General features: G+C 45.8%; 1 protein-coding gene across 1 annotated transcript in view; it reads left to right on the top strand.

The window, feature by feature from the left end:
• Positions 1-25,093, top strand: part of FAM171A2 (family with sequence similarity 171 member A2) — a 225,319-nt gene that overhangs the window by 194,470 nt on the left and 5,756 nt on the right. The window contains exon 7 of the mRNA XM_086923898.1: positions 16,678-16,804. Within this exon, the coding sequence (XP_086780024.1) occupies positions 16,678-16,804 (127 nt within the window). The remainder of the gene's footprint in view (positions 1-16,677; positions 16,805-25,093) is intronic.

The following is a 25,093-nucleotide window of genomic DNA, read 5'->3' on the forward strand; positions in this document are numbered from 1 at the left end:
AGGCATCAAACAATGAACCCGTAACCAACCCTGACCACGACAAACAGGCAGAACCATTCCGCATAATAGTGGGGTACTGCAATCAACATCAAGAAGTACGAAAAATTATCAACAAAAATTGGCCAATAGTCAGCAGTGATCCTCTAATAGGTCAAGATCTCCCTAAGAAAGCCTCCCTAACCTTCAGTAAAGCTCCCAACATGAGACAAAGATTGGTGGTAACGTGCCCAGAAATTATTGACAGTAGTTCCTGGTATCAGAACAATCAAGGCTTTTTCAGGTGTAAAACCTGCAAAGCATGTGTTCATGGTGTGAACAAAAAAATGTACAAGGACGGATTTAGTGACCAAGAGCATCGCATCACTAAAGTCCTGACTTGTAAAACGGACTATGCCGTTTACGTCCTTGAATGCCCCTGCAAACGGCAATATGTGGGAAGCACGAAGCTTCCCGTGCATAAAAGGATATTGCAGCATTTAAGGGCGATAACCACGCAAGATAACACCTATCCCGTGGCGAGGCATTTTAAAAGTCAACACCAAAGCAACAACAAGGATCTAAAATACTGGGTAGTGGATGCTGTAAGTGCGAGCAGGAGGGGAGGCAATAGGGAAAACAAATTACGTAAAATGGAAACCAACTACATACTCAAGCTCAATAGTAAACAGCCTGTAGGTCTGAATTTGACTGAGGATCTGTACACATGTTTGCATAATTAGGGACTATGAATGATGAAAATGCCCAAGCGAGAGAAATAAATGAGTGTCAACAACATAATTGTGTAAATAGGATGTATATATATGAATTAGAAATGAGCAATATATAGATGTATATTTTTGAATAATTGTGTATACCTGTATGTATGTATATATAGTTGTATATAGGTGATTAGGATATCAATTGTAAATAATGAATTTTACACAGAATCAGTTGGGCAACTATCATAGTCACTAATGTAACTAAGCACATGTGATACTTGAGTAAGAAGTGGATGGACCATATTTACTGATACATAGTATTGAAGTTAGCAACCTGAAGCAAATGATTACTAAGAGTGATGTAACTGGGAACATTAATGACAAAAAGATAAACTCAAATATAATTGTAGTGGGATGTACAATATAGGAGGAAATAAGGTTGGCTCTACAAATGATAATAATGAAACAATTAGTTAAAGTCAAATGGTATAGCCCTAGTCTACATAGTTTTTAAACACTTTTTTGCACAGGATCACTTTTTAATGGGTATGGGAAAGAACACAGATAATGCAAGGAAAAATAAAATATCAAATGTAGTGTTGAAAATAATTCTTAACACAGTAATGGAAAAAATACCGACATGGGGATTTAACCCACAATTGCAAAAAGTGTGGCAACATCTTATGAATGTGGTAAATATTCTTTTATTTACATAATGGGATTTAACCCGAAATTGTTCAAAAATATTCAGGGATTCATCCCAATATTAAAAGAGAATGGACAGTAAATAACTATAAACATTCATTGTAAATACGTGTATATATCGTACTAAGGTGATGTGTAAGTCCATCAATTGTGTTTACCCAATGTATGTAAAATTTCAAATGAACCAATCACTAATGAGCACTGTGCACTTTAAATATGCCAAAAAAAAAGGTTACGCTGTCATGTGATCAAGGCTTTTCAGCCGAAACGTTATGGCGACAGCTGAATAAACGAAACTAACCAGCATCCAAGTGTGGTCCGTGTCTGTTTCCAGCGCGATCAGGTCAGAGGTGATTGTGGCAGGAGAACGGAGGTTTTTCCATATATATATATATATATATATATATATATATATATATATATATATATATATATATATATGTATATATATATATATATATAATATATTACACTATTGATCGCTCCATCAAAGCAAGCAGAGGACACAGCGGGGAAAGGAAATCCTTTTATTGAACATCTCCAGCGCCTCAAACACCTCCGGCATAATGTATTTCGGCTCATTAGCCTTCATCAGATGCCGCTGATGACACAAAAGGTAACACCAACACCCACACCTCCTTTGAGACTCCTGCAGCCCTCTCATTGGTGGGAGTTCAGCTGTCCCCACTTAGGTATTGAACGTCTCTGCAGTAGTCTTGAGTCCTGGACTACAGCTCTCAGCATACCACTCCGGGTGAGTACCACTGTGGGGAACAATGTTCTTTAATATGAGCTATAATGCTGTGCAAAAGGGGTGCTTTCGTTGTTTGAGTGGTGAACCTGGTTCGGGGGGTGTCCTGGATCTCCTCGAGGCCCCTACGTCCGGCCCTAATCGCGAGACTCAGCGGGGCCCCGGAATGCTCGTTCAATGACAGCAAACCCCGTGAAGTCACGGACTGCTCCTGGCAGAGGCCGCTTGCTTGGCCCGGTCTTTAGGCGGTTCTGGGCTATTTACCCACAGTCCTTTAGCACCAAAGCTATTGGTGAACGTGCAGTTTTGCGAACTCAGTTAACATAACATATATATAATATGCTGGCATTTAACATGTTTTTGTTAAAGAAAACTAATCAGGACCAGCAGGGGATGGGTGCACTACAATCCGAAATGCAGCACCAGGATTCTACCTATGTTACCTAGTCCTCAATCTGGAGCAGTAGGCATGGATGTCAAGGGCTTTGAGTCCAACAACTGTAGGGAAAGGATACATCCGGTACTTCAGAGGAACAAAGGGAGAGGAGTCCTATTTGTATATCACCCGGGGACTCCAACTCCTGTGAAGCTGATTCTCCTGGGACCCCATCGAAGCTCTCAACCAAAACAAAGGTCACACTTTGAGTCTCAGAGATTGACCTGGCGTAATGGTCACAACACCTCCGGCCTTAATAGGATATAACAGCACAAACCCAAGGAAATCCCTTTGGGGATCCACCTTGAAGGACGTCTTGAATCCACAGAGAGATAATCCCTGAGAGTGCCATGCCTTGCCTGAAGTGCAGTGAAATAACTCAACAGTCAGCTTCATCTTCTGTTCTCGAAAGTCACTGAGTCCTGATAAACACCTTTGATGCTGGGAGGATGTTTGAGGTCAAGGTTAGCTATACTAGGCCAAGAAGATGCCAACCGCGCTTCATAACTGAAATGGACTTCGAGGTCAAGCATGTCTAGAGTCCCATTCCACAAGAGGCAAAGCACAGTAAATGCTGATCTAAAAATGGACTAAGTTGTTTTTTGACCGCCTTAAGACACACAAGCTTCTCCAAAAAAGGAAGCATTTTTTGAAGAATTTAATTTTTTTTCACTCCCTAAAAGGTAAATATCTGACGCCACACCAGCCCATTACTACAGCAGTCACAACCATATTCAGTACACTCACAATCAGATTAGGATCTTTATGTAGGCCAGCCTCATATATAGCAATTGCTAGAACACACTGAACAACAGGATGATGTGTGGCATGATTATAAGTCCTATGATATATAAGACAGAGTGCTAGAGTCCTAGCTAGTAAAGGCACTGAACGAAACTTAAACCTAACATGCAATCATCATAAGGGCAATGGCACCTCACAAGGGTCCGCTACATGTTAAAAAGAAAGCCTAACTCACGGAGTCCTAATTTAAAACTGAGAGGAGCACTCAGTATTTACCATTGTTAAAAGTATCTTAAAATGCTCCATAGAAAACTCCAAAGACCTGGCTCAAGCTTTAACTCTTGACACTATGGATTGAAAAGAAGTTCAAACTAGCATCAGAAGACATATGGGGACATGCTCCTCCAAAATGATGCAGGGTATGGGGACCCCATCCCCTGACAAAGAAAGTAAAAGGATTGGTGCAGCAGTGAAGCAAGTGGCATTGGGACAGCAACAAAGTGGCCTTATTGCCAACTCCATGGGACTGCTTGCCAGGTATAACAGAAGCCAGGGGTAAGAGCTTGACCACAACTATGATGCATTTAGGCAAAGGGCCAAAGAAGTAACAGAAGAGAGGAAGACTTATTTCCATTGTTAACATGTAGGGACCGACTACGATGCTGGGCACCGTCTCGGATTCGGGACCGACTCACAGTCGGTGGTTCCGCCTGGCCGATTACGATGCGACCGAACACCGTTCGGCCTGATTCCCACTGTCACCTATGGGAGCCTGTGTTCCACTCTATGGGGAAAAGGGGGGGCGCGGAAAAACCTGCACCCTGTCGCAGGCAGGTTAGGTCCCTTAGGTGCCCCCTCGGCCCCCAACCGGAGGCCTCAGGATGAAGTCACTTTCCGACAGCCTTTCCGTGTCGGACAGGCTGCCTCGGAAAGGCTGTTGGAAATTGGCATCATAATCACGTGGTCAGAAAATCTGTTCACAGAGGTGTACGATGCAGTTCTGACCGACACGAATTCTGCGAAAGCCAATTGGAACCGCGAATGACCGTGCGGTTTCCCTTCAGACTGCGACCATCGTAATCTGTTGGTCAGATTGTAAACTGACCGAGTTGGTTGGAGGGGTTCCGACATGGTTGAGGAGATACCGACTGTCTGGAGGTTGCTTTCCGCCCAACATTGTAATCAGCCCCTTAGTGCATGTTGGGTACAGCAGACATGGCTCAAGACAGGCTATCAAATGTGTTCTGTTGAGATGACAGAGCATTTCTGATTTACGCCATGAAGTCAAGAAAAAATTGATTGGTCTACCATTTGCTGGACAAAATCTTTCAGCTCTCAGTTTGATGATAGAGACAAAAATACACAGATACGGCCACACAGATGGGTGTTTTAAATCACCAGCCACAAAGAGAAGGGTTCTGCAAAGTACAAACTCATCTACATCCATAGTAGGCACCAGTGGACCTAGACCACATTACCAAGCACATTTCTTTCAATAAACCCAGGATCAAGCCAAACAAAGACAGTATGCATGATGAGTGTTTCATGGAAACAACTGCTTCAGACCAGAACCAGAAGTTTACGAGGAAGAGGCTTCTCACCCACTAAACAATAATGTTCCTTGTAATGGGTTGTATGTCATGACAACGCGTGGTATTACCACGCGTGCCATTACAACGCAGGAATTACAACGAAAGTCGTTACAGCGACTTTCGCTGGAGGGCGCTGGATAGTGGAATAGTTTAATTTCCTATTCCAACTCCAACCCACGTTGACAGTAGGGAAGGAGTTGGATAGAAAATTAAACTATTCCCTATCCAAGACTTTCGTTGTAATTCCTGCGTTGTAATGGCAGTGCGGGGTAATCCCCGCGTTGTCATGGCTGTTCACCCTTGTATTTTACTGACCACCCAACATCTGTTGGGGGGAGGCTGGGTTTATACCTCTCAATGTGGGAGGGAATAACATCAGGCCAGTGGGTGTTATTCACAATCATCCACAGCTATTGCTTGGAGTTGCATACCATCCCTCCAAATCTTCTGCCTTTGCCTCAGGAGATCAATAATGAACACTAAGGGCCTCATTACGATGTTGGTCAGAAAGCATTCCGATTGACTCCCTGCCAGAATAATTTCCGACCGACTCAGATTCGGTGAGTCCAACCGACTGATTACGATGGTTTCGAACAGTGTTCGGACAGACTTCAATTGACTTCAATGGGAGCCTGTGTACCGACCAACAACAGAGGCTCCAAATGAAGAAAGGGGTGGTTGCGGAAAACCATGCACCCTGTGGCGGGCACCCCATGGTATCTGCCACACTGTGCATGGTTGTGAAGAGGGGTCCCATGAGTACCCCCAGCCCCAACTGGAGGCCTCCATGAGAAGGGGGGGACTGCTACGGCCTCCAAAGTCAGTTTCTGACAGCTGTTTGTTTCGGACAATCCGATTCCAAAAGGCTGTCGGAATCCGACATGGTAATACGTCGGTCGAAAACGTGGTCCATAGACCTGTACGATTCGGCTCCGTCCGACTCGGTTTCTCCGAATGCTGGTCGGAACCGAGTCGGCAAGGCCGAACAGTTACCGCCTATCATAATTGGTCAGTTGGAAATGTTTCCGAGTCCGACTTGGATTAGGAAAATCCGAATGCCATTCGGAGCCTCTCCGACCGACATCATAATGAGTCCCTAAGTCTTGCTGGAAGAGGTTCAGGCACTTCTACAAAAATCCGCTAAAGAGATAGAGCCAGAACAGCAGCCCAAAAAGGACCAGCTCAAAATTGGACTGCAGTGTGCCAAACAGCTACATCACCTTGAACCGCTTAAAGAAGTCATCCCACTAACTCAGAGAGACTATATGAAGACACTCAACTTCTGACGTTTACCCTCACATCCCAGTACATTAAGCATATCACCAGAACTTTAGGTTAATGTAAACTGGAACATTTTACCAGGTCAAAGTTCTACGGTCTGGGTTAACTACAATCCCACAAATATTCCCAAAATGTCTTCCAGTAGTAGCAGGACACTTACGTCACATCCACATTCATGTTTTTCCCTGGCTGTTCAATTGGCTGTAGAAGGGGACAAGTAAGGCACAGCGCCTTGCCCACAGTCAACAGGTTATTCTCCTTCTGCAATATTTAGGATTCACAATAACTGGCAAACCAAATTGCATTTGAGTCACAAAAACCACCGTTTTTTGGGGGATATCATATGGAAAGCCAACTACAGCTAAGAGAGGGGGTAATTCTGAGACTTCTTTCCCATTGCTAGTCATATCTTCTGACAGTGAAAATTTAATGAAACTATCTAGAATGATGGCAACACGCATTGCTTTTATCAAATTATTGCCACAGAACACCAGACGGACCATCACATAAGCACTCATCATCAGCAGGCTGGACTACGGCAACACTCTCTACACCAGAATCTTTAGGCATCTCCTACACAGGCTCCAGACCGTCCAGAACACCACTGCAATACTCATACTCGACCTCCCATGCTCCACCCACATCACACAGCACCTCAAGAAGCTTTACTTGTTCCCCATTCACAATTGCAGTCAATTCATACTTCTCACGCACACATACAAAGCTCTACAAAACACAGGACCAGAATACCTTAACAGCTGCAAACACTTTCACCAACCCTCCAGACACCTATGCTGTGCCTTACTCTCACTCGCACACATTACCTTAATCTAGAAAAGCAAAACTGTAGGTCTCTCATTCTCCTACTTTGCACCCAAGACATGGAATGGCCTCCCTCAACACATCAGAGTCTCCTGGCTCTTAGTATAGGCACCTTGGGGACCACACACCTCCACACCTGCCCAAGCACCTGGATACTCTCTTACGTGATTAGTGTGCTATACAAATCAATATAACATAACATAGCATTAGTTTGGAAGGTAAGGTTATACATGCGTCCTCTGCAAGAGTGTCTAGAGTGCCTAGCCAGACAGTGGCACAAGCAAATGCTCTTTGTGTTGATGGAGTCCAGTGTTCAGGACACAATAAGATGGTTGAACAAAGGAAACTTATTATGCACTAGATCATTTCTGTATCCACAGCCAAAAGTGACCATGACCACAGATGCATCCATAACAGGTTGAGGTGCCCTTATGCGTACCCTCACGGTACAGGAACCATTCCACCACATCAATGAGCTGGAGCTGAAGGCAGTGCAGGTATCACTTTGTGACTTCAATGACACATTACAACAGTGTGGTCCTGATTTGTATGAACATGACCATTATGTACTATCTACAAAGAAGTAGGGACATTTTGTCCACAACTTTCCAAGCTAGTGCAAACAATTTGGCATTGGGTGCACTTATTGGCAGAACATGTTCCAGGGATGGACAAGAACTTAGCTGACATGCTGAGCAATACACACCAGGAAACCCATGAATGGGAGATCTTATCTAACATTCTAAACATATACTTCCAACTTTGCTTATTCTTTTCTCGCACCACCACTGATTTATTTTGAAGTGGGGGAAAGGAATCAGGCATTAATGAAGCTAATTCTCATTGCTCCGATGTGGGCATGTCAACCTTGATACACCCTACTGTTAGAGATTTTTGTACCCTTCCACGAAAACCTGCAATTTTGTCCAGACTTACTCGGTCAACACGAAGGGAAGTTCCGGCATTCCCATCCTCAAGACACTCAATCTAGCAATGGAGGTCTTGGAATTTAGTTATTTACATCTTCCTGAAGATTCTCTCTAGTTTCTGAAAGAAGCTGGAAAGCCCACCACTCACAGGTTATGAAGCAAAATGGAAATGTTTTGCCATGTAGTATTCCAGTCTTTATAATGATCCCCTAACAGTTTTACTTCTCTCATCTATGTTTCACTGGAGGTGCAGAGCTCCAGGACACTCCTTGGAGAAACATAGCGCTTTAGAAATGCCCATTACATTACAACAGTTCAGTTTAGCTCTTGGACATTGTAAGTTATCTGGTATACCTGCAAAAAGAAGAATTAGCCCACACATCTACACAGGTTCATTTAGCAATAAGTGCTTTCTACCATCAAAATAGAGACACCAGTCTATTGTTAGAATTTCGTTCATTCAGTCCATCGCAGATAGTTTTAAAATGGGCATCTTTCCATGACCACCCCCTGTTCCTTTTTGAGACCTCAACTTTGTACTCACTAAGCTCTTTGGACACCCTTCGAGCTTCTACATTCATGTATGCGGCACTTTCTGAAGCTAGATTTTCTTGTAGCCTCTAAAAGAAGTTACTGGACTTCAAGCTTTGTCAGTTGATGAACCCTCTATACAGGTATACAAGGACAGCACAGTGCCATGCACTCACCCTCATTATCTGCCGAAAATAGTTTCACTATCTTCCTTTTCCCCACACCCTCAATCACTAGCACAAAACTCTGATTTATCATTATTTGACGCATTGCAACGCAGCAAGACAACTTGCTGTGCTGCACTGGGTCAAATGAAGAGGGCTCGAATGCGTCATATATACAAAGATATGGCGTGTTCCTGCTCTCTCACTGCTCTCGTACACTATGTGCTGCTTAATGCCAACGCAGGCACCCTTGCGCTATGGTCCAAGGGTGCCCTTGTTACAGGACAGATTATTTTTGTGCAGTACAGCACTTTTTCCTGCACAAAATAATCCTCATAGGCTTTTTAGGTCGAGCCTAGAGCCAGTGCACATGCGCTGCTCTGCAAGACTTATTGTAGAGGAGTAGGGAATAGAAGCCCCACCCACTCTCCACCGATACTTAACATTAGCAAGCGCCATTGTCCTTCCTAAATGCTGGCTTCTGATTCATCGATAATCTTGTTAGTCCCTCCTTAAGACCAGCCTCCTCTTCATTTGTCACCTCCCATGGCGACTGGCCCCTTAACTTCAGTTGTTACATGGTACGTGCTATTTAGACTGTGAGCACTATTTTCTTTAATGAGGCACACCATGCTTTGGTGCCTTCTTTACTCCCTCTCCCTCCAATTGTCGTGCCTTCTCCCCCCCCCCCAGACCTCCCTCCCGTTGTCCGTGCATTCTCCCCCGTCCGCCCTCCCTCCCGTTGTCCGTGCCTTCTTCCCCCGCCCTCCCTCCCATTGTCCGTGATGCCTACCATTTATCATGCAATAGGTTGGGCGTAAATGTGAGTCCTATTACTTTGCAAAAGCTTGTTTCTCTTTCTAAGGGGTTGATTTCGATGTGGGACGGACTTGAGTCCGTCCGACATCGATTCGGTACTGGGACCGGCCGACCTCCTATCTGCAGTCCCACCCCAGCAATTAGGATGCGACCAAACACTGTTCGGTCGCACTCCTGTTCTTTACAATGGGAGCATGCATTCCGACCAGAATGCATGCTCTCATTGTAAAGAGAAGAGGTGCAGTTCATCCCTGCACCCCGTGGCAGACACCTCAAGGTGCCTGCCACGGGGTGCAGGAAACAACAGGGGGGCACCATTGGTGCCCCCATAGCCTCAAAACAATATTTCTCCTTGTTGCGCCTTTGTTGGGAAGGCGTACCAGTTTGACGCATTCCCAGGTTTACCAGTCTGGGTAAATCGGGGAATGTGCTAGAAAGAATGGGTGGATGCTTTGTAAAATGAACTCTCTGCCCATGTAACACCTTCCCGGCGCAGAGTAACGCAAGGCAGTGGCATGCGGTGCCTTGCGTTTCTCGAGATTTACTAAGTAACACAGTGCCACAGAACGAGGCCTTGCATGGCTTGTTAAATCTACCATAAGGATTATGTGGCCCTCGCGACAACCTACATGACGCAAGGGAGATGCAATCCTACGATAAACCTGGGCCTGTGTGTCTGGCGGCCCATCATGTACTATGTTGACTGGACTCTGTCCATTAAGAAAATCAAACAGCTATTTGTTAGTTTTGCTCAGCCACTTATTGCAACCCCACCTCAAAAGCAGATCTAGCAAGATGGATTGTTAAACGCATTCATCTTCATTGTGCCGAAGCCAAATACAGATTGCATACCATACCAATACCACATTCACATGCAGAGTGGTGTTCAAAGCAAGATTCCGCAGCAGACATTTTCCATTACATTTAAAGCACTACTGTGTGAACATTCACAACCGTCCAGAAGCAATTTTTGGGCAAACAGTACACAAAACTTTGTACAATGGTCTTCCACAGCTGCTCACAAGCTTAGGGATTTGGTTACTGCTTTTCAATCTATGCATTAAATGTGAGCTGCAGGTACACAAGCTGCGAGTGGAAAACGTTACTTACCCATAACAGTTGTTTTGCACCCTGTAGTGCTACAAATCCCATGCACCCTACTCCCTTCACGATCACTGCGATAGACCTGTCAATATATTCAACATGCTTTCTAGCAAGAACACAGAAAATAGAATTCTTCATTAAACAGTATGCCTGCAAGCATTGAGGCCTAATCTGTATAATAATGGTTATACCTGGAGCCACCTGTTTTGTTGCAAAGACAGGGCAGCAGCATAAAATGTCTGCAACACTCTTGTGGCTCCATTATTCTGTGTATCCCAAATTTTAGCCATTTTTCTTATGACATTATACGGTCAAGTGAACAACGTACACATCCGCGATATGCTGTGGGTCGCGAGAATGAATTTCATTAGCTTGCCAAAAGGTAGCTAAAGCTATCTGTAGCCAGATTCTAACCAATGCATTTATTCTCAGTCATTTTGTGTTTCCATGTTTGCCAATTCGCTCTCGGTTTAAAAATGTCAAAGTGTAACTGCATGTCATCGATTTTTGCTCCTCAGGAGCTAGACCTTAGTAAATATGGTTGTGGTTGCACTTTGTCAGATGTACGCACCACCAAGCTACTATGTTATTTTCCTTTGTGTGTGGCCATCGAAAAGGACATGGTGCTCAATTGGCCCTTGAAGAATGTATTGAATGTCTGCAGTAGTATTTTAAATGAGAGACTTATATTTGTAAAACTAAAGGAGTCCCTAAAAGAGGGAATCCTAATGCATAGGAAACAAATAAGTAAATTAGGGAACTAGCCAGGTTTTCAGATTTTTCCAGAAGCACAGATGGTTTGATATACCTCTGAGCTTTTAGGGAATGGTGTTCCAGAGCTTGGCAGCCTAGTAAGAATAGTATCCGCCTCGTGTATATCTGAGATGGTTTTAAGGAACCCAAATTAATTAAGGTGTTGAAGGACATAAGCTGTGCGATTAATGTTAAAATTGAAATTTACCTCAGACTGCCGGGAAGTGCTTCCCGAGCAGACTCATTTTTATTTTTTACTGCAATGAGGATCAGCGGGCAGGGCGAGCAGATGTCATTGCAATAAACGCGAAAGTAAAACTAATCGTTGGGCTCATTTTACTTTCACTGAATCAGTGCTTGGGGCCATATCTCTTCCCCTGAGCACTGATCATCATGGGGGAGGTTATTGTAGGAAAGTGGGGAATATCCCTTTTCCAATGGTACCTCTACGCAGTGGATACCTGCTTGAGCATCGCCACAGGAGAGTGATCCCCAAGCAGGGATCCATACACTAGACACCGGGGACAGAGGGAGCGGCCCCTTGGGCAAAGGCTTGTGCTTACCTGTGGCAATTTGTATATTTTAGTCTTTCTACCCTCCTTGGGGGAGGAGGGGGCAGATAGTGGTAATTACTGCCTCCCAGGGGTTCAAAAAGCCCACTCAACGCCAGGAAGGTTTTAAAAATATAGGGATGGGGGCTGCCAAGCTTGGGCATGGCCATGCCCACCCCCCAAGTAAATGGGACAACAATCTTTCTACCACCCCGGGGGCTGATGGGGTAATTAAAGCCCACTACATGGCAGGAATATATACTATTAATAAAATAATGGGGTGGGTCTTGCCCATGCTAACATCAGGCTCCACCTTAAAACCTCAACAGTCTTTCTGCTCCACTGCAGACTAAAGCATCTTATCCCAATAGCAAGTGAGAGGAAATTTGCTTCATATGGGCTAGGAAAGTGTGGTTAACTCCTAATATCGCCCCAGTTGCAATGGTGAACAGAACACTTTTTGGGCTTGGGGAGACTGCCATCTGGAAAAAGATACCAGACCCAACCAGCTCTAAAAACTAGACATCCAGGCGAGTCCAGGATGGTGTATTTCACAAGCATCCCATACCATTTCTTACCCACAATGCCCGCAAACCTGAAACTTTGACTAAAACACACATTTTCCTCACTGTGAGGAAAACTTCTGGAATGTACAGGGAGCCACCAATTTCCTACCGCACAGGATTACCCCAAGTCTCCTAATAAAATTGGCACCTCACCTTTGTGGGTTGGCTGAGAGGCCTTGACACAAGAGGCCTAAAGTGCTACATGGAGAGATCAGTAATAGGGCAAAGGATCAAACCAAGGACAGTGGGAGTCCCCACACAAGGGTTCCCATTGATCCGTTTTGTCGCTTGCACTAAGCCCAGCCACAAAAGTGGCACAGCATTTTTATAAGCACAAATGGGGCAATGCCGGGTAGTAGAAATTTTGTGGATTCTTGTGGATTTCTGAACTTTCCATAACAGAAATGTAAGGAAAATTAGTGATTTCAGGCAGAGTATGAGGTTTGCGTTGCATTGCATTGTGGGTAAAATACCTCATGGGATCCACGCAAGGCACACCACCCTAGAATCCCCTAGTTGTCTAAATGTAAAACATGTGCAGGTTAGCTAGGTTTCCCTAGGTGTTGCATGAGTTGGGGCCCAAAATCCACAGCTACCCACATGTGCAGAAAAGTGTCAGTTTTGAGTGAAAACTGTGATGTATCCATGTTGCGTTTTGGGCTATTTCCTGTTGCATACACTAAGCTTACCCACACAAGTGAGGTACCATTTTTATCAGAAGAAATGTGGTAGCATGGAATAGTAGAATATTTGGTATTACCAATTGGATTTCACTGCATGGGTGCCTTCCAAATGTAAACCTGTGTGTAAGAAAGATACCCTCTAAATCATATACTTGTACGGGTACCCACAATTTCAGAGATGTACAAATAACCACTGCTCCTAAACGCCATGCCTTGGGCCCATTTCATAAATACATACGTTCACTTATACCTAATTTTCACTCTACATATTTCACCATATAAATTTGTCTATTCTCAGTACACAATAAAAAACCACTGTACGGTGCAGCTCAGTTGTTCACTCTAGGTACTTTGGGTTTTTGGAGACCCTGCAAACCCTATATCTCTCCACAACCAAAAGGATCTAGCAAACTAATGGGACTTTGCTTTTAAAATCTGATATTGTGACAAAAAGTTACAGAAAAAAACAATATCACAAATGGCTGTTTTTCTCGACTCATTTTCAATATTTTTTTATTTCAACCATAAGGGATCTACACAAATGACCCACTGCTGAATTTGGAATTTTGTGTACTTTTCAGACATATATAGCTTTCCTGGATCACCCATGGGTTTCATACTGTTTTTCAATGTTTTAAATTTGTTTTTATTGGCATCTCTTCCAATACAATATCAAGTATGGCATATCGGAATATATAGTGACTGCAGAGACTGTCGCTGATTCCTGCAGACATGCAGGTCACCTTTCATACAGTAGTGCAGTCTTAGGATTACATTTATAGTAACATGAAGTTCAGTGCAGTATAACACACCAATTTAGATAAACAGTGACCGCTTAGTGCAGACTGAGTTAGAAACAAAACAACAATTCCTTGAACCTAAAGCCTCTCACCCTCTCTGCTTCCTTCCGCCAGTCTAGTCAGTGTAGTCCAAGATCTACCTACGTTATCTTTCATTTCTTCCTAGAGCAGACACACTCCATCAAGCTCCCACTTATATCAGGTATTAGGTCTACAAACCACATAAGCACACTAACTTCTGCTTTCCTCAAGTGTTCTATTATTGTCTGGCGAGTCCCTCATGGGGATCTGGTACTCGGAGGGTGGAGCCTGTATCATAGCTCCCTAAGAGATCAAGTCATCTGCCAGCTGCTCGTCCTTCCGTACCTTTCTCATATTCACTTCCTCTGCTCCCACCTACTCCAGTAAATCCGGCAACTAGTCCAGGGGCGTAACACAGGCCCCCGCGGTGAGGGGGGGGGGCGAGCTGCGGGGGGGGCCCTGAGCTCCGAGGGCCCCCTCAGCACATTACTAACTGCAGCCGGAGAGCTCTGGATGAAATCCGGAGTGGGTACGCCCTCCTCACCATCATATACACTTTATTCGATTTTTGAATAGAAATCATACACATATGCAGCCAGTAAACAGTTCAAAATACAAAGAATAAAATCTCTTCATTAAGAGGTACAGCATAATTATTAGCAGCTTGTCGGGTATATATACACAAGGTGCATTTCATAAGAAAGAAACCTCTTTCAGGAACAAAATGCATTGAGTACATATGCAAAAAGGCATCCCCTAGCAAAATGTCTGAATACACGTGTTAATAAAGGAGCTTCACCAGAGAGTACGGTATAGCAGATGTGGTTATATGCAGTGTGCCAATGGACCACCAATAAACAGGAGTCTACTTAACACAAACTCAACACTCCTGATAAAAACCAGGCCACATAAAAAAATATTTTAGGGGTTGATAAAAGCTGTAAGAATAAGTGTGCAGGTCTCCCCTGTCTGAAATTCATAGACAGCCAGAGGGGCCTTGCGTAATTGCAGCGGAGAGTATTACATCTGGGTCAAACTAAAATAACGTGCAAAGTATCACAAATTGAAATATTGTCACATCCGCAAACAGGCAGTTTGAATTCTTCAAACCAACTTGCATTTGGGAACTTCAGCTGGTAAAACATGCCTGGTCTAAAGTAGAGAAAGAAACATATGGTATCCCTACTGGTATAATTTAAAAGGACAATTGGTCAAGATATGTATAAAACATGATCAAGGGGAGAGAAGGAGACTCAATTCAGTTTTTTCATATGTGCTTGTGGCATCATATTTATTATAGGAATACAAAAAGGAAAAAGGGTGGGATAATTATGCAGTTATTATAGCACTGCAAGGAACAAACTTAAAATCAAATTAGAAAAAACCCAAATTGTACTTGGTGCTCATTGCAGGTGATTGAAGGCACGGTAGCAACAAGTGACAATAATCAGCGGCGGCGGCGCAAAGTGAAGGGTGAATAATATATACAGTGACTAGATGACAAAATGTGGTTCCGTTCTTATTTGAAATGGTGACTTTGGTACAATTATGCAGGTGTTATTTCAGGAACCATTCTGTCAGAAGCGCCTATGTTCGTACTGGGCAGTCGACGGCGTTTCGATCCCCTTTTGAATTCAGGATCATCATCAGGACTTGGGTAGGTTGCAGTGCCAGATCTGCTAGCAGGGAGTAGCGGGTCCGGGAGCGAGCGATTCTGTCAGCCCGGGAACCAGATCTCGAAGATGCTCGGGAGCTTCAATGCGGGCCGATACAAGGATCCGGCGCGAAGGGCGGGCGGGGCGGCGATCTAAATGAAGATCGGCGCGGTGCAAGAGTAAATCTCGAGGTAGCGAGACAACGGAGTGTAGTGAATGCGAGTTGGTGTTGTCCCGGCAACACCAACTCGGATTCACTCCACTGTGCAAAAAAAAATCTAAAATGAAGTTGTTTCCCATGTGCTTCCAGCTAAGGATGGAGTCATTATATCTTGTGACTTGAAAGATTTCTTTGAGAAAAAAAAACTTGAAAACATCCGTGGCCAACACTAGGTTGGCCTCGGACATCCAAAAAATGTTCCTAACTAACACCCCTTCTCGAGCTCTTAGGTCTGCAAATTTGGGCCTTATCCAGACTCCTAAAATTAGGCGGTTAAGATGGGGTGGCAGGACTTTATCAAACTGTGCAGCAAAGCTGTGGAACAAAATGCAAGTGGCCATGAGATTTCAATCCAATCGACAGCTCTTTAGGAAGGATTTGAAAACATGGCTGTTTACCTCCACCTAGTCCCCCTGGTAATGCAGGCTGTACTCCCTTTCACATACACTAGCTCCAAGACGCCATGGCAATCGAGCGTTCTACAAGTACATATCCTATCCTATCCTATCCTATCCGGCAAGAGGATCCAGAGCATGTGAACCTACAGCCCTACATGCTACGAACTGATGCTTAAAGGGTAAGTAACATTTTCCATCTGCCTTCAGTCCAGTCACTAAAGGAGTACCTTAAGCGCTTCTTGCTGATTGTAGTAGGGAATATCAAATCCCACATACCGACGAGCACAATATCATTACCAAAATATTGAGGGACAAAATATGGTAAGGATTTACTATTCTCTTCACATCTAAGTACCTCGGTATTATATTATATATATATATGTGTGTGTCTATATATATATATATATATATATATGCACCAGTCACTGAGTGTTGCTCTTGCAATCCTTTCCAGGGTTCCTGGGCATTGGACCGGGGATGAAGGACTTCACAGCCTACCACACCATCTTCCTCCTCACCATCTTGGGGGCTCTGGCGATGCTGGTGCTCATCCTGCTCTGCCTCCTCATCTACTACTGCAGGTGAGTCTCCCCAGCTCCGGCATGTGATGCAAATAAATGTGCCTCTTGACTTTGTGTAATATTGTCACTCTACACCCTCACTTTCCATGACCTCTGCCACTACGCCGTCCCTGTCAGTCACCACTACCTTCTATCCCCCCTCCCCGCCCCAACCGATTTGAACCTCTTCTTAGTAGATGCATAAAGGCCTGTGGGCATGTTTAACACCTTGATTCAGTCCTGGCTTTCAGCCAACAGAGTTTTATATGCTGACATTTTTGAGCTCATAAAGTATTACAAAAAGAAACTACACCTCCCAGATGCAATGTACTCTTGACTATAAAGCCTGGACTGCTACTGGTGTCATACATGGCATGACCCCACTGGGTATGTCGCTCGCCCTCTGCACAGCACCGGCTGTGCGTCCTTTCCCCAACTGCCGCTGCTGAGGAAGTTCGAGGCCATCCACCACCCGCAGGCTACCACCTGCACCTCATCCCTGGTGGCCAGTGGTAGGCCGTAGGTAGGTTTGTTCATTCTCCGCTTTATTGCTTTTATTGTATTGCCTGTATTTTCATTGTTGTGTCTGTGAGTGCTGTTGTCTGTCTTCCCCCGCTGCCTGTACATGGTCCGTGCCCCTTTTTCTTCCCTCTGTTCCCCTCGCTGTCCCTGTGCTTTCTGCCTGTTCCGCCTTCTGTTCTTAGCTGCCCCTGTATTTCTGTGTTCTGTATTTTGCCTCTGTGACGCTCATTTTCCGGTATTTCTGTGCCCTTTTGCCTTCTGTGCCACTCGTTTTTCCCTCGTTTTTGTGCCCCTTTGTCTTCTGTTCCACTCGTTTTTGTGCCTGTCTGCGCCACTCGTATTTCCCTTGTTTTTGTGCCCCTTTTGCCTTCTGTTCCACTCGTTTTTTGTGCTCTTCTGCTCTCTGTTCCACTCGTTTTTTGTGCCCGTCTGCCTTCTGTGTCACTCATTTTTTCCCTCGTTTTTATGCCCCTTTTGTCTTCTGTTCCACTCGTTTTTTTGCCCTTTTGCCTTCAGTGCCACTCGTTTTCCCCTTGTTTTTGTGATACTTTTGCCTTCTGTTCCACTCGTTTTTTGTGCCTTTCTGCCCTCTGTTCCACTTGTTTTTTTGTGCCCTTCTTCCCTCTGTGCCCCTCGTTGTGCCCTTGTTTTTGTGCCCCTTTTGCCTTCTGTTCCACTAGTTTTTTGTGCCCTTCTGCCCTCTATTCCATTTGTTTTTCTGCGCCCTTCTGCCCTCTGTGCCACTCGTTTTTCCCTAGTTTCTGTGCCCCTTTTGCCTTCTGTTCCACTCGTTTTTTGTGCCCTCTGTTCCGCTGGTTTTTCTGCGCCCTTCTGTCCTCTGTGCCACTCGTTTTTCCCTCGTTTCTGTGCCCCTTTTACCTTCTGTTTCACTTGCTTTTGTGCCCTTTTGCCTTCTGTGCTACTCGTTTTTCCCTCGATTTTGTGCCCCTTTTTCCTTCTGTTACCTTCGTTGTCCCTCACCGCTGCATCCCCTGCGGCCCACCCCCCCCCCCCGATGGCCCAATGCCCATTCGCTGCCCCCGCCTCCCAGCTGCTCCTCCCTCCCACCTCCCCATATATGCCGGCCGCTGTGTGGCCACGCCGAAGCGCGCCTAAGGCAAGCCCGTCTGCACCCGTCCACCCCTGGACCGCGCCCAGCACCAGAACCCTGGCCCCCGCACCCGCCACGACGACCGCCGCCACTACGACGCCAGCACTCTGCACGCTCTTAACTCGGGACGGAGCCACACCTGCTTCAAGGCCACCCCGAAACGCACACACAGCACCTTCACCTGCCGGAACTACAGCTACACCAGCCTCAGAGCCGACGAGCCACCTGCCAAGAAAGACCCCAACCACCTCCGATGCATACTACTGAACACCCACTCTGCACGCAAGCATGTTGTCAAGCTCTGGGACCTGCTCGACACAACATCCCCGGATGTCGCCTTCCTGACAGAGACCTGGTTTAACGACTCCTCCGTACCAGACATCGCCATAGCCATCCCAGACTGCTACAAGATCACCCGCAGAGACTGCACCAACGGAGTTTGAGAAGGAATCACCATTGTCCACAAGAACAGCATCAGGGTCTCGACTAGCACCGATGACGCGCTCAGCACCACCGAACACATGCATTTCCAGATCCACACAGACCCTAACTCCACCCTCAGAGGCACCCTCGTTTACCGACCCCCGGATCGATCGCCGACTTGATCAGCATGCACGCCCTAACCTCCACCGACTACATCCTCCTCGGAGACCTGAACTTTTACCTTGAGAACAACAACTCCACAACTATGATCGATAACCTCGCCAAACACGGACTGAAGCAACTCGTCACAACGCCCACCCACTCCGCCGGCAACACGCTCGACCCCATCTTCTCCTCAAGCCCGCACGCCTCTGTCAGCCGCACCACCGAACTCCTTTGGACCGACCACCGCTGCATCCACTTCGCCTTCCGAAAGCCCACCACACACCACCGCACCCAACAGATACCCTGCCGCTGCTGGAGGAAAATCACCGAACACCAACTACACGCAAACCTCGCTCTCAGCCCCCCCACCGAACCCTCCAACACCGACGATGCTGCCCACAGCTTCAGACGCGGGATCGAGTACTGCGCAAACACCCTCGCCCCGCTGAAGAAACCCCCCACAAAGACACCAGCAGGAGGGCCAGCTAGGTCACCCCAGAACTCCTAGCCTCCAAGCAAGCCTGCTGGAAACTAGAGAAGAAATGGCACAGTGAGCAAACTCCAGACAGCCACGCAGCACACAAGGACGCCATCCGTAACCACCACCACCTCATCAGGGCGGCTAAGAGGACCTCCTTCAAAGTCCGCCTCGACAACAACGCACACAATAGCAAGGAGCTCTTCAACATCGTGAAGCAACTCTCCAACCCCAGCTCCAGCACCAACGACATCCCGCCGTCGCAAGCCCTGTGCGACTCCCTCCCCACCTTCTTCCACCGCAAGATAGCAGACATCCACAACAGCTTTAATACCCAGACAGCCCCAACAGACAGCAACACAACAGACCCTCCGCAAACCATCGACCACGACCCCTTGCTAGCCTGGGCCAGCGTGAGCATCAATGACACCATCAAGACCATGCGCACAATCCACTCCGGCTCTCCGTCAGACCCATTCCCGCACCACGTCTTCAGCAAAGCAAGCAGCTCCATCGCACCCCACCTGCGCAACGTCATCAATCTCTCCCTCGAGACCGCGACCTTCCCAGAGATCTGGAAACACGTTGAGATCAACGCCCTACTCAAAAAACCTAAGGCAGACCCAAGAGACCTCATGAACTTCCGGCCCATCTCTCTGCTCCCCTTCCCGGCCAAGGTCATCGAGAAAACCGTCAACAGACAGCTAACCCGATACCTCGAAGAAAACAGAATCCTGGATCCTTCCCAGTCAGGGTTCCGCAGCAACCACAGCACCGAGACTGCCCTCATCGCCGCCACCGATTACATCAGGACCCTGCTGGACAACGGCCAGACCGCAGCACTCATCCTCCTAGACCTCTCTGCCGCCTTCGACACCGTCTGCCACCGCTCACTACGTGCACGCCTCCACGCCACAGGGATCTGAGACAAGGCTCTGGATTGGACCACCTCCTTCCTCTCTGGCAGAACCCAGAGCGTCCGCCTCCCCCGTTTCCGTTCCAAAGCCTCTGAGATCATCTGCGGCGTACCCCAGGGATCCTCCCTCAGTCCGCCGCTGTTCAACATTTACATGGCCCGCTCGAACACGAAGCCCGACAGCACGACCTCAACATAATCTCCTACACGGATGACACTCAACTGATCCTCTCCCTCATCAAGGATCCCATCACCGCCAAAGCCAACCTCCATGAAGGAATGAAGGCCGTCGCCGACTGGATGAAGACCACCCATCTGAAGCTGAACTCAGACAATGTGGAGGTCCTCATCCTCGGCTCCAACCCTTCAGGCTGGGACGACTCCTGGTGGCTGACGGCACTGGGGGCAGCCCCAACACCCACCGACCACGCACGCAACCTGGGAATCATCCTCGACTCAACGCTCTCAATGACCAAGCAAGTCAACGCCGTCTCCTCCTCCTGCTTCAACACCCTCTGCATGCTCCGCTAGATATACAGATGGATCCCGACAGATACAAGAAAGACAGTCACCCAGGCCCTCATTAGCAGCAGACTCGACTATGGAAACGCCCTCTATGCAGGAGCCCCGACCAAGCCCATCAAATGATTACAACGCATCCAAAACGCCTCTGCAGAACTGATCCTCAACGTACCACGCCACGGCCACATCACCCCCCACCTGAGAAACCTGCACTGGCTCCCCGTCAACAAGAGGATATCCTTCAAGCTCCTCACCCACACACACAAGGCACTCCACAATACAGGCCCAGCCTACCTCAACAGACGGCTACATCCCCAACCGCCCGCTACGCTCCGCCGACCTCTCACTCGCCACTGTCCCGCGCATCCGAAAAACAACCACCAGTGGGAGATCCTTCTCCCACCTCGCCGCCAAGACATGTAACACCCTAACATTGAGCCTACGACAGCCCCAAGACCTGCTGACCTTCAGGAGGGTACTCAAGACCTGGCTGTTCGATCAGTAGCGCCCCAACCCCCGGCGCCTTGAGACCCTCGCGAGTATGAAGTGCATTTTACAAATGATTGATTGATTGGTTTATTTTGCCTATGACCTCTTTGCAATCCCTTTTAGTGACCCAGGTGTCTATCTGCATTCTCTCAATTATCTCAGCACTCTATTCCCTCCCTTTCAGTGACCGCTTTCCATTATCCTTTTAGGGACTTCTGTACTCAGTAACTCCTTTCCTGTATACACTTTCAGTGTCCACTTTCCTGCTTTCAATGCTCACTTTGCCCTATATACTTTTGGTGACCTCTTAATTTACAGTCTGTGACCTCTGCACTGTCATCTCCCTCTCAGTGACCTCTTTCCTCTGTACCTTCACTTACAATGACCTCTGCAGTGTATGCCTTCCCTCTAAGTGACCTCTTGCCCCTAATCCATTTTCAAGAGCCACCCTTCTGTGTCCTCAGTTTCTGTACCCTAGGATCTCGAACTCTATGCCTCATCTTTATTTTCCCATGTGCTTTCCCTTTCAGTAACCTGCCCTGTGTGCTCACGTTTTGAGTGCATTTGCCCTGAAATACTTCAGTAATTCCGTACAGTTTGATTTTACATAACATAGTGGTAAAGTCTGCAGCTGCCTATTTCACCCATCATGGATTTCGTCTCCTGAATGCCTTTATGGTTTAGTTTTAGTGAATTCATTTATTTATATAAGCACAAAGTATAGGTTTTTTACAGTTCTAATCACAGTTAAAAGCGTTTGGACTAATTTGGAATCCCGCGGTGAGGCAAACATGATGTGATCAGGGCATAAAAAGTCATAAAAACAAGCATTTGCAATGCCACTATGCTTGACTTATACCTGAAAGTACCTCTTCAGTCAATGGTGAGTTTAGGCACTCAACAGGTTCATCATAAAAAGCATGTAGCATTCATCTTTACACTCATGCATTCATTCATCAACCAAGTGACTCATTCTTGCATTCACCTACTTAAGAACCCACTATAAAACACACACAGATGCACAACAAGCACATTAGAAAAATAAAAGCTTTTCTTAAAGTACTGACTCAAATTTAAAAAAACTGTGAAACTGAATTGAATTTAATTTGTCAAACTTAAAACTGTGAAACTGTAGAATTGGATTTGGATTTGTATGGCAAATCACTCCGTTGCTATATTTTTAGAATATGCCAAATCAATACATCGCTTTATTTTTAGAATATGCCAAATACTGCATTGCTTTGTTTTTAGAATATACAACCAATCACTGCGTCTCTTTGTTTTTAGTTATTACAGTTCTGCTCATAATTTAAGTACTGAAGCGTTGTAGCAGGATCCACCACCTAAAGCAAATTCATTGCAAGCGCATCCTATGCTCTCCAAGCACCCCGACCTGCACCAAAACATGCGCTCTGCAGCGTGGTGAAGTCGGACTTAGAAGTGGGGCACTGCTCACGGAGGCGCCATCCTATACGACAGCACTCTAGTTGTTCAGATGTTCAATAAACTACGACAAAAAGATGGCTATAGCACGGATGCTCAGCAGATGCGTGCAGCGGGTGCGCTATTGGCGTGCTAAAGTAAAACCTAAGGCAAGCCAGTCTGTGCCCATCCGCAGCCAGCGCCAGCCACTATGCTGGTAGCAATACAGAGGTTAGTTCCCTTATCACATTCACCCAGACAGATTTACTCAAGCTGAGAGCCTTAGATAAGCTGTGCAACAGCCCTGGGCTCATAGATGTCAAAGATCTAGTCTGCTGATGCCCCTGTAACATGCAGATCCACCCTTTAAACCTTAAAGTCAAAGATAAGAGGGAGCAGCTGAACACCCAAAGGACACATAAGGCAAGTCAATAATATATCCGCTCTTTAAGAATGCCTTAGACATCTACAACCTGATCAAGGAGGATCCATTAGATGTTCTTCTCATGACGGAAACTTGGCTAAATGAAGACTCCTGCCCAACCAACAATTGGCGCTCCTTCCAGAATACACATGCATACACATAGACCTAGTTGGCAAGAGGGGTGGTGGGACGATGCTTCACCACCATTAATGAACAAGACACCGTTCTGGTGGGAAGCAAGGAAGGAGAGAGATGGAAGTACAGGGGGTGTTAGAACCAGAAAAGTGTCAGGTAGAGAGGATACAAAATATTACGTTTTCAAAATAATTCATATTTGAATTTATAGAGAGAGAAAGAGGTTCTTATCATAGGGAGTGAACTAAATAGCAACTCAATCACTCCTGTGAAATTGCTTTCCATACCAGTGCAAGCCCAAAAAGAAAACTAAAAAAGAAAAATCATAGGACTTACTTTTGGTACTAAAATGTTCTTCATTTCAAAGATTAATTCAGTGGCCAAAAACACAAACCACCAATTGTCCATGTAAAGAAAAGTTCAACCTGTTCTGCAAAGTCACCATCTCATCAAACCGACAAGAGTCATTGCGCCCTATTTAGAGTTTATTCAAGGGCCAGTCAACTTGCCATTTATGTGAGGGAACCAATGAAAGTGTGTTTCACCTTGTATGCATCGGCGGAGAACTACAAGAAGAACGACGTCAATTAGTACTGAAGCCAATCTTTGTAAGGATTGGGATAAGAACCTGCTGGCAAGCTGTGATGGCGTGCCTCGGAGTTGGAGACATTCTGCTAGCGTGCCGCTTTGTGCAATTTGGAGAAGTGGTAGGGGAGAAATTCTGTTGTTGAACACTTCATCATTGCAATAAAAAGACATTCCAGTGACACCTCACAGCAAGCAACATATACTTAGGTTACCCCTCACCCGGATGACATAAGCTCCAGCAAACAGTCAACAGCAATTTACTGCTGCAGCTGTCCATAAAGCAACTGCCAATTGCACACTTATCCCTCCAGTGAGAACTGAGTACTCGTTTCATCAAATTTTAAGTCTTCTTGATTTTCTTTTCCTTCCTAAAAATTCCCAGCAACCGAAAAAGAACAGTATTAGCAAATCATTTGAAAGTCCGTCAATATGCTGAAACCTCTTATCAATGTACTGTATTGGACAACAATCTTTGATAATTCCATTATTGATGTTAGCATAATGCACAGATGTTTTGTATGAAATCTTATTTTTTAATTGGTCTTAAATCACTGACTTTGCTGCTATAACTTTTCTTTTATGAGAAATTGTAAATGTTTTAATTGACCAGACAACAAACTCTTAACACTAAACTAAAACTAGACTATTTAGAGTTTATTGGAGCTGCCATCCTGCCAAGGTTACCAATCCACCACCTCATTTAGAGTTAGGGAAACCACTGTGTTTTCACTAGTGCATTCATAGTCGGCTCAAAGTCTTGAACTGCTAGCTCATACTGATGGTCAGCCCGACCACTGGATAGCACTCTAAGGTAAGGAAAACAAGCAGTGGCACTCGCGGATAGGGTTAAAACTCCCTTGCACATCTGAGCCATTGCTTTCTTACTTTTCTGAAACAAACTCCTGGTTTAGAGGATGCAATCAAGGCATAGAGAACCACAACAGGTAGACAGGAATCTCTAAAAATTGTAAGTAGTTTTCTGCAGAATTGGCAGGTGGCAGGTGTCCCCGCAAACAATGAAGGGAGGCCTTCAGTCCTTTAGTGAGGGGCTATTGCATTACCTAGCCTAGCAAACGATAGGTTAGATTACAAAGAATCTAGAATCCAACCACTCG

The sequence above is a fragment of the Lissotriton vulgaris genome, chromosome 5, assembly GCF_964263255.1.
Source record: "Lissotriton vulgaris chromosome 5, aLisVul1.2, whole genome shotgun sequence".
Lineage (NCBI taxonomy): Eukaryota > Metazoa > Chordata > Amphibia > Caudata > Salamandridae > Lissotriton > Lissotriton vulgaris.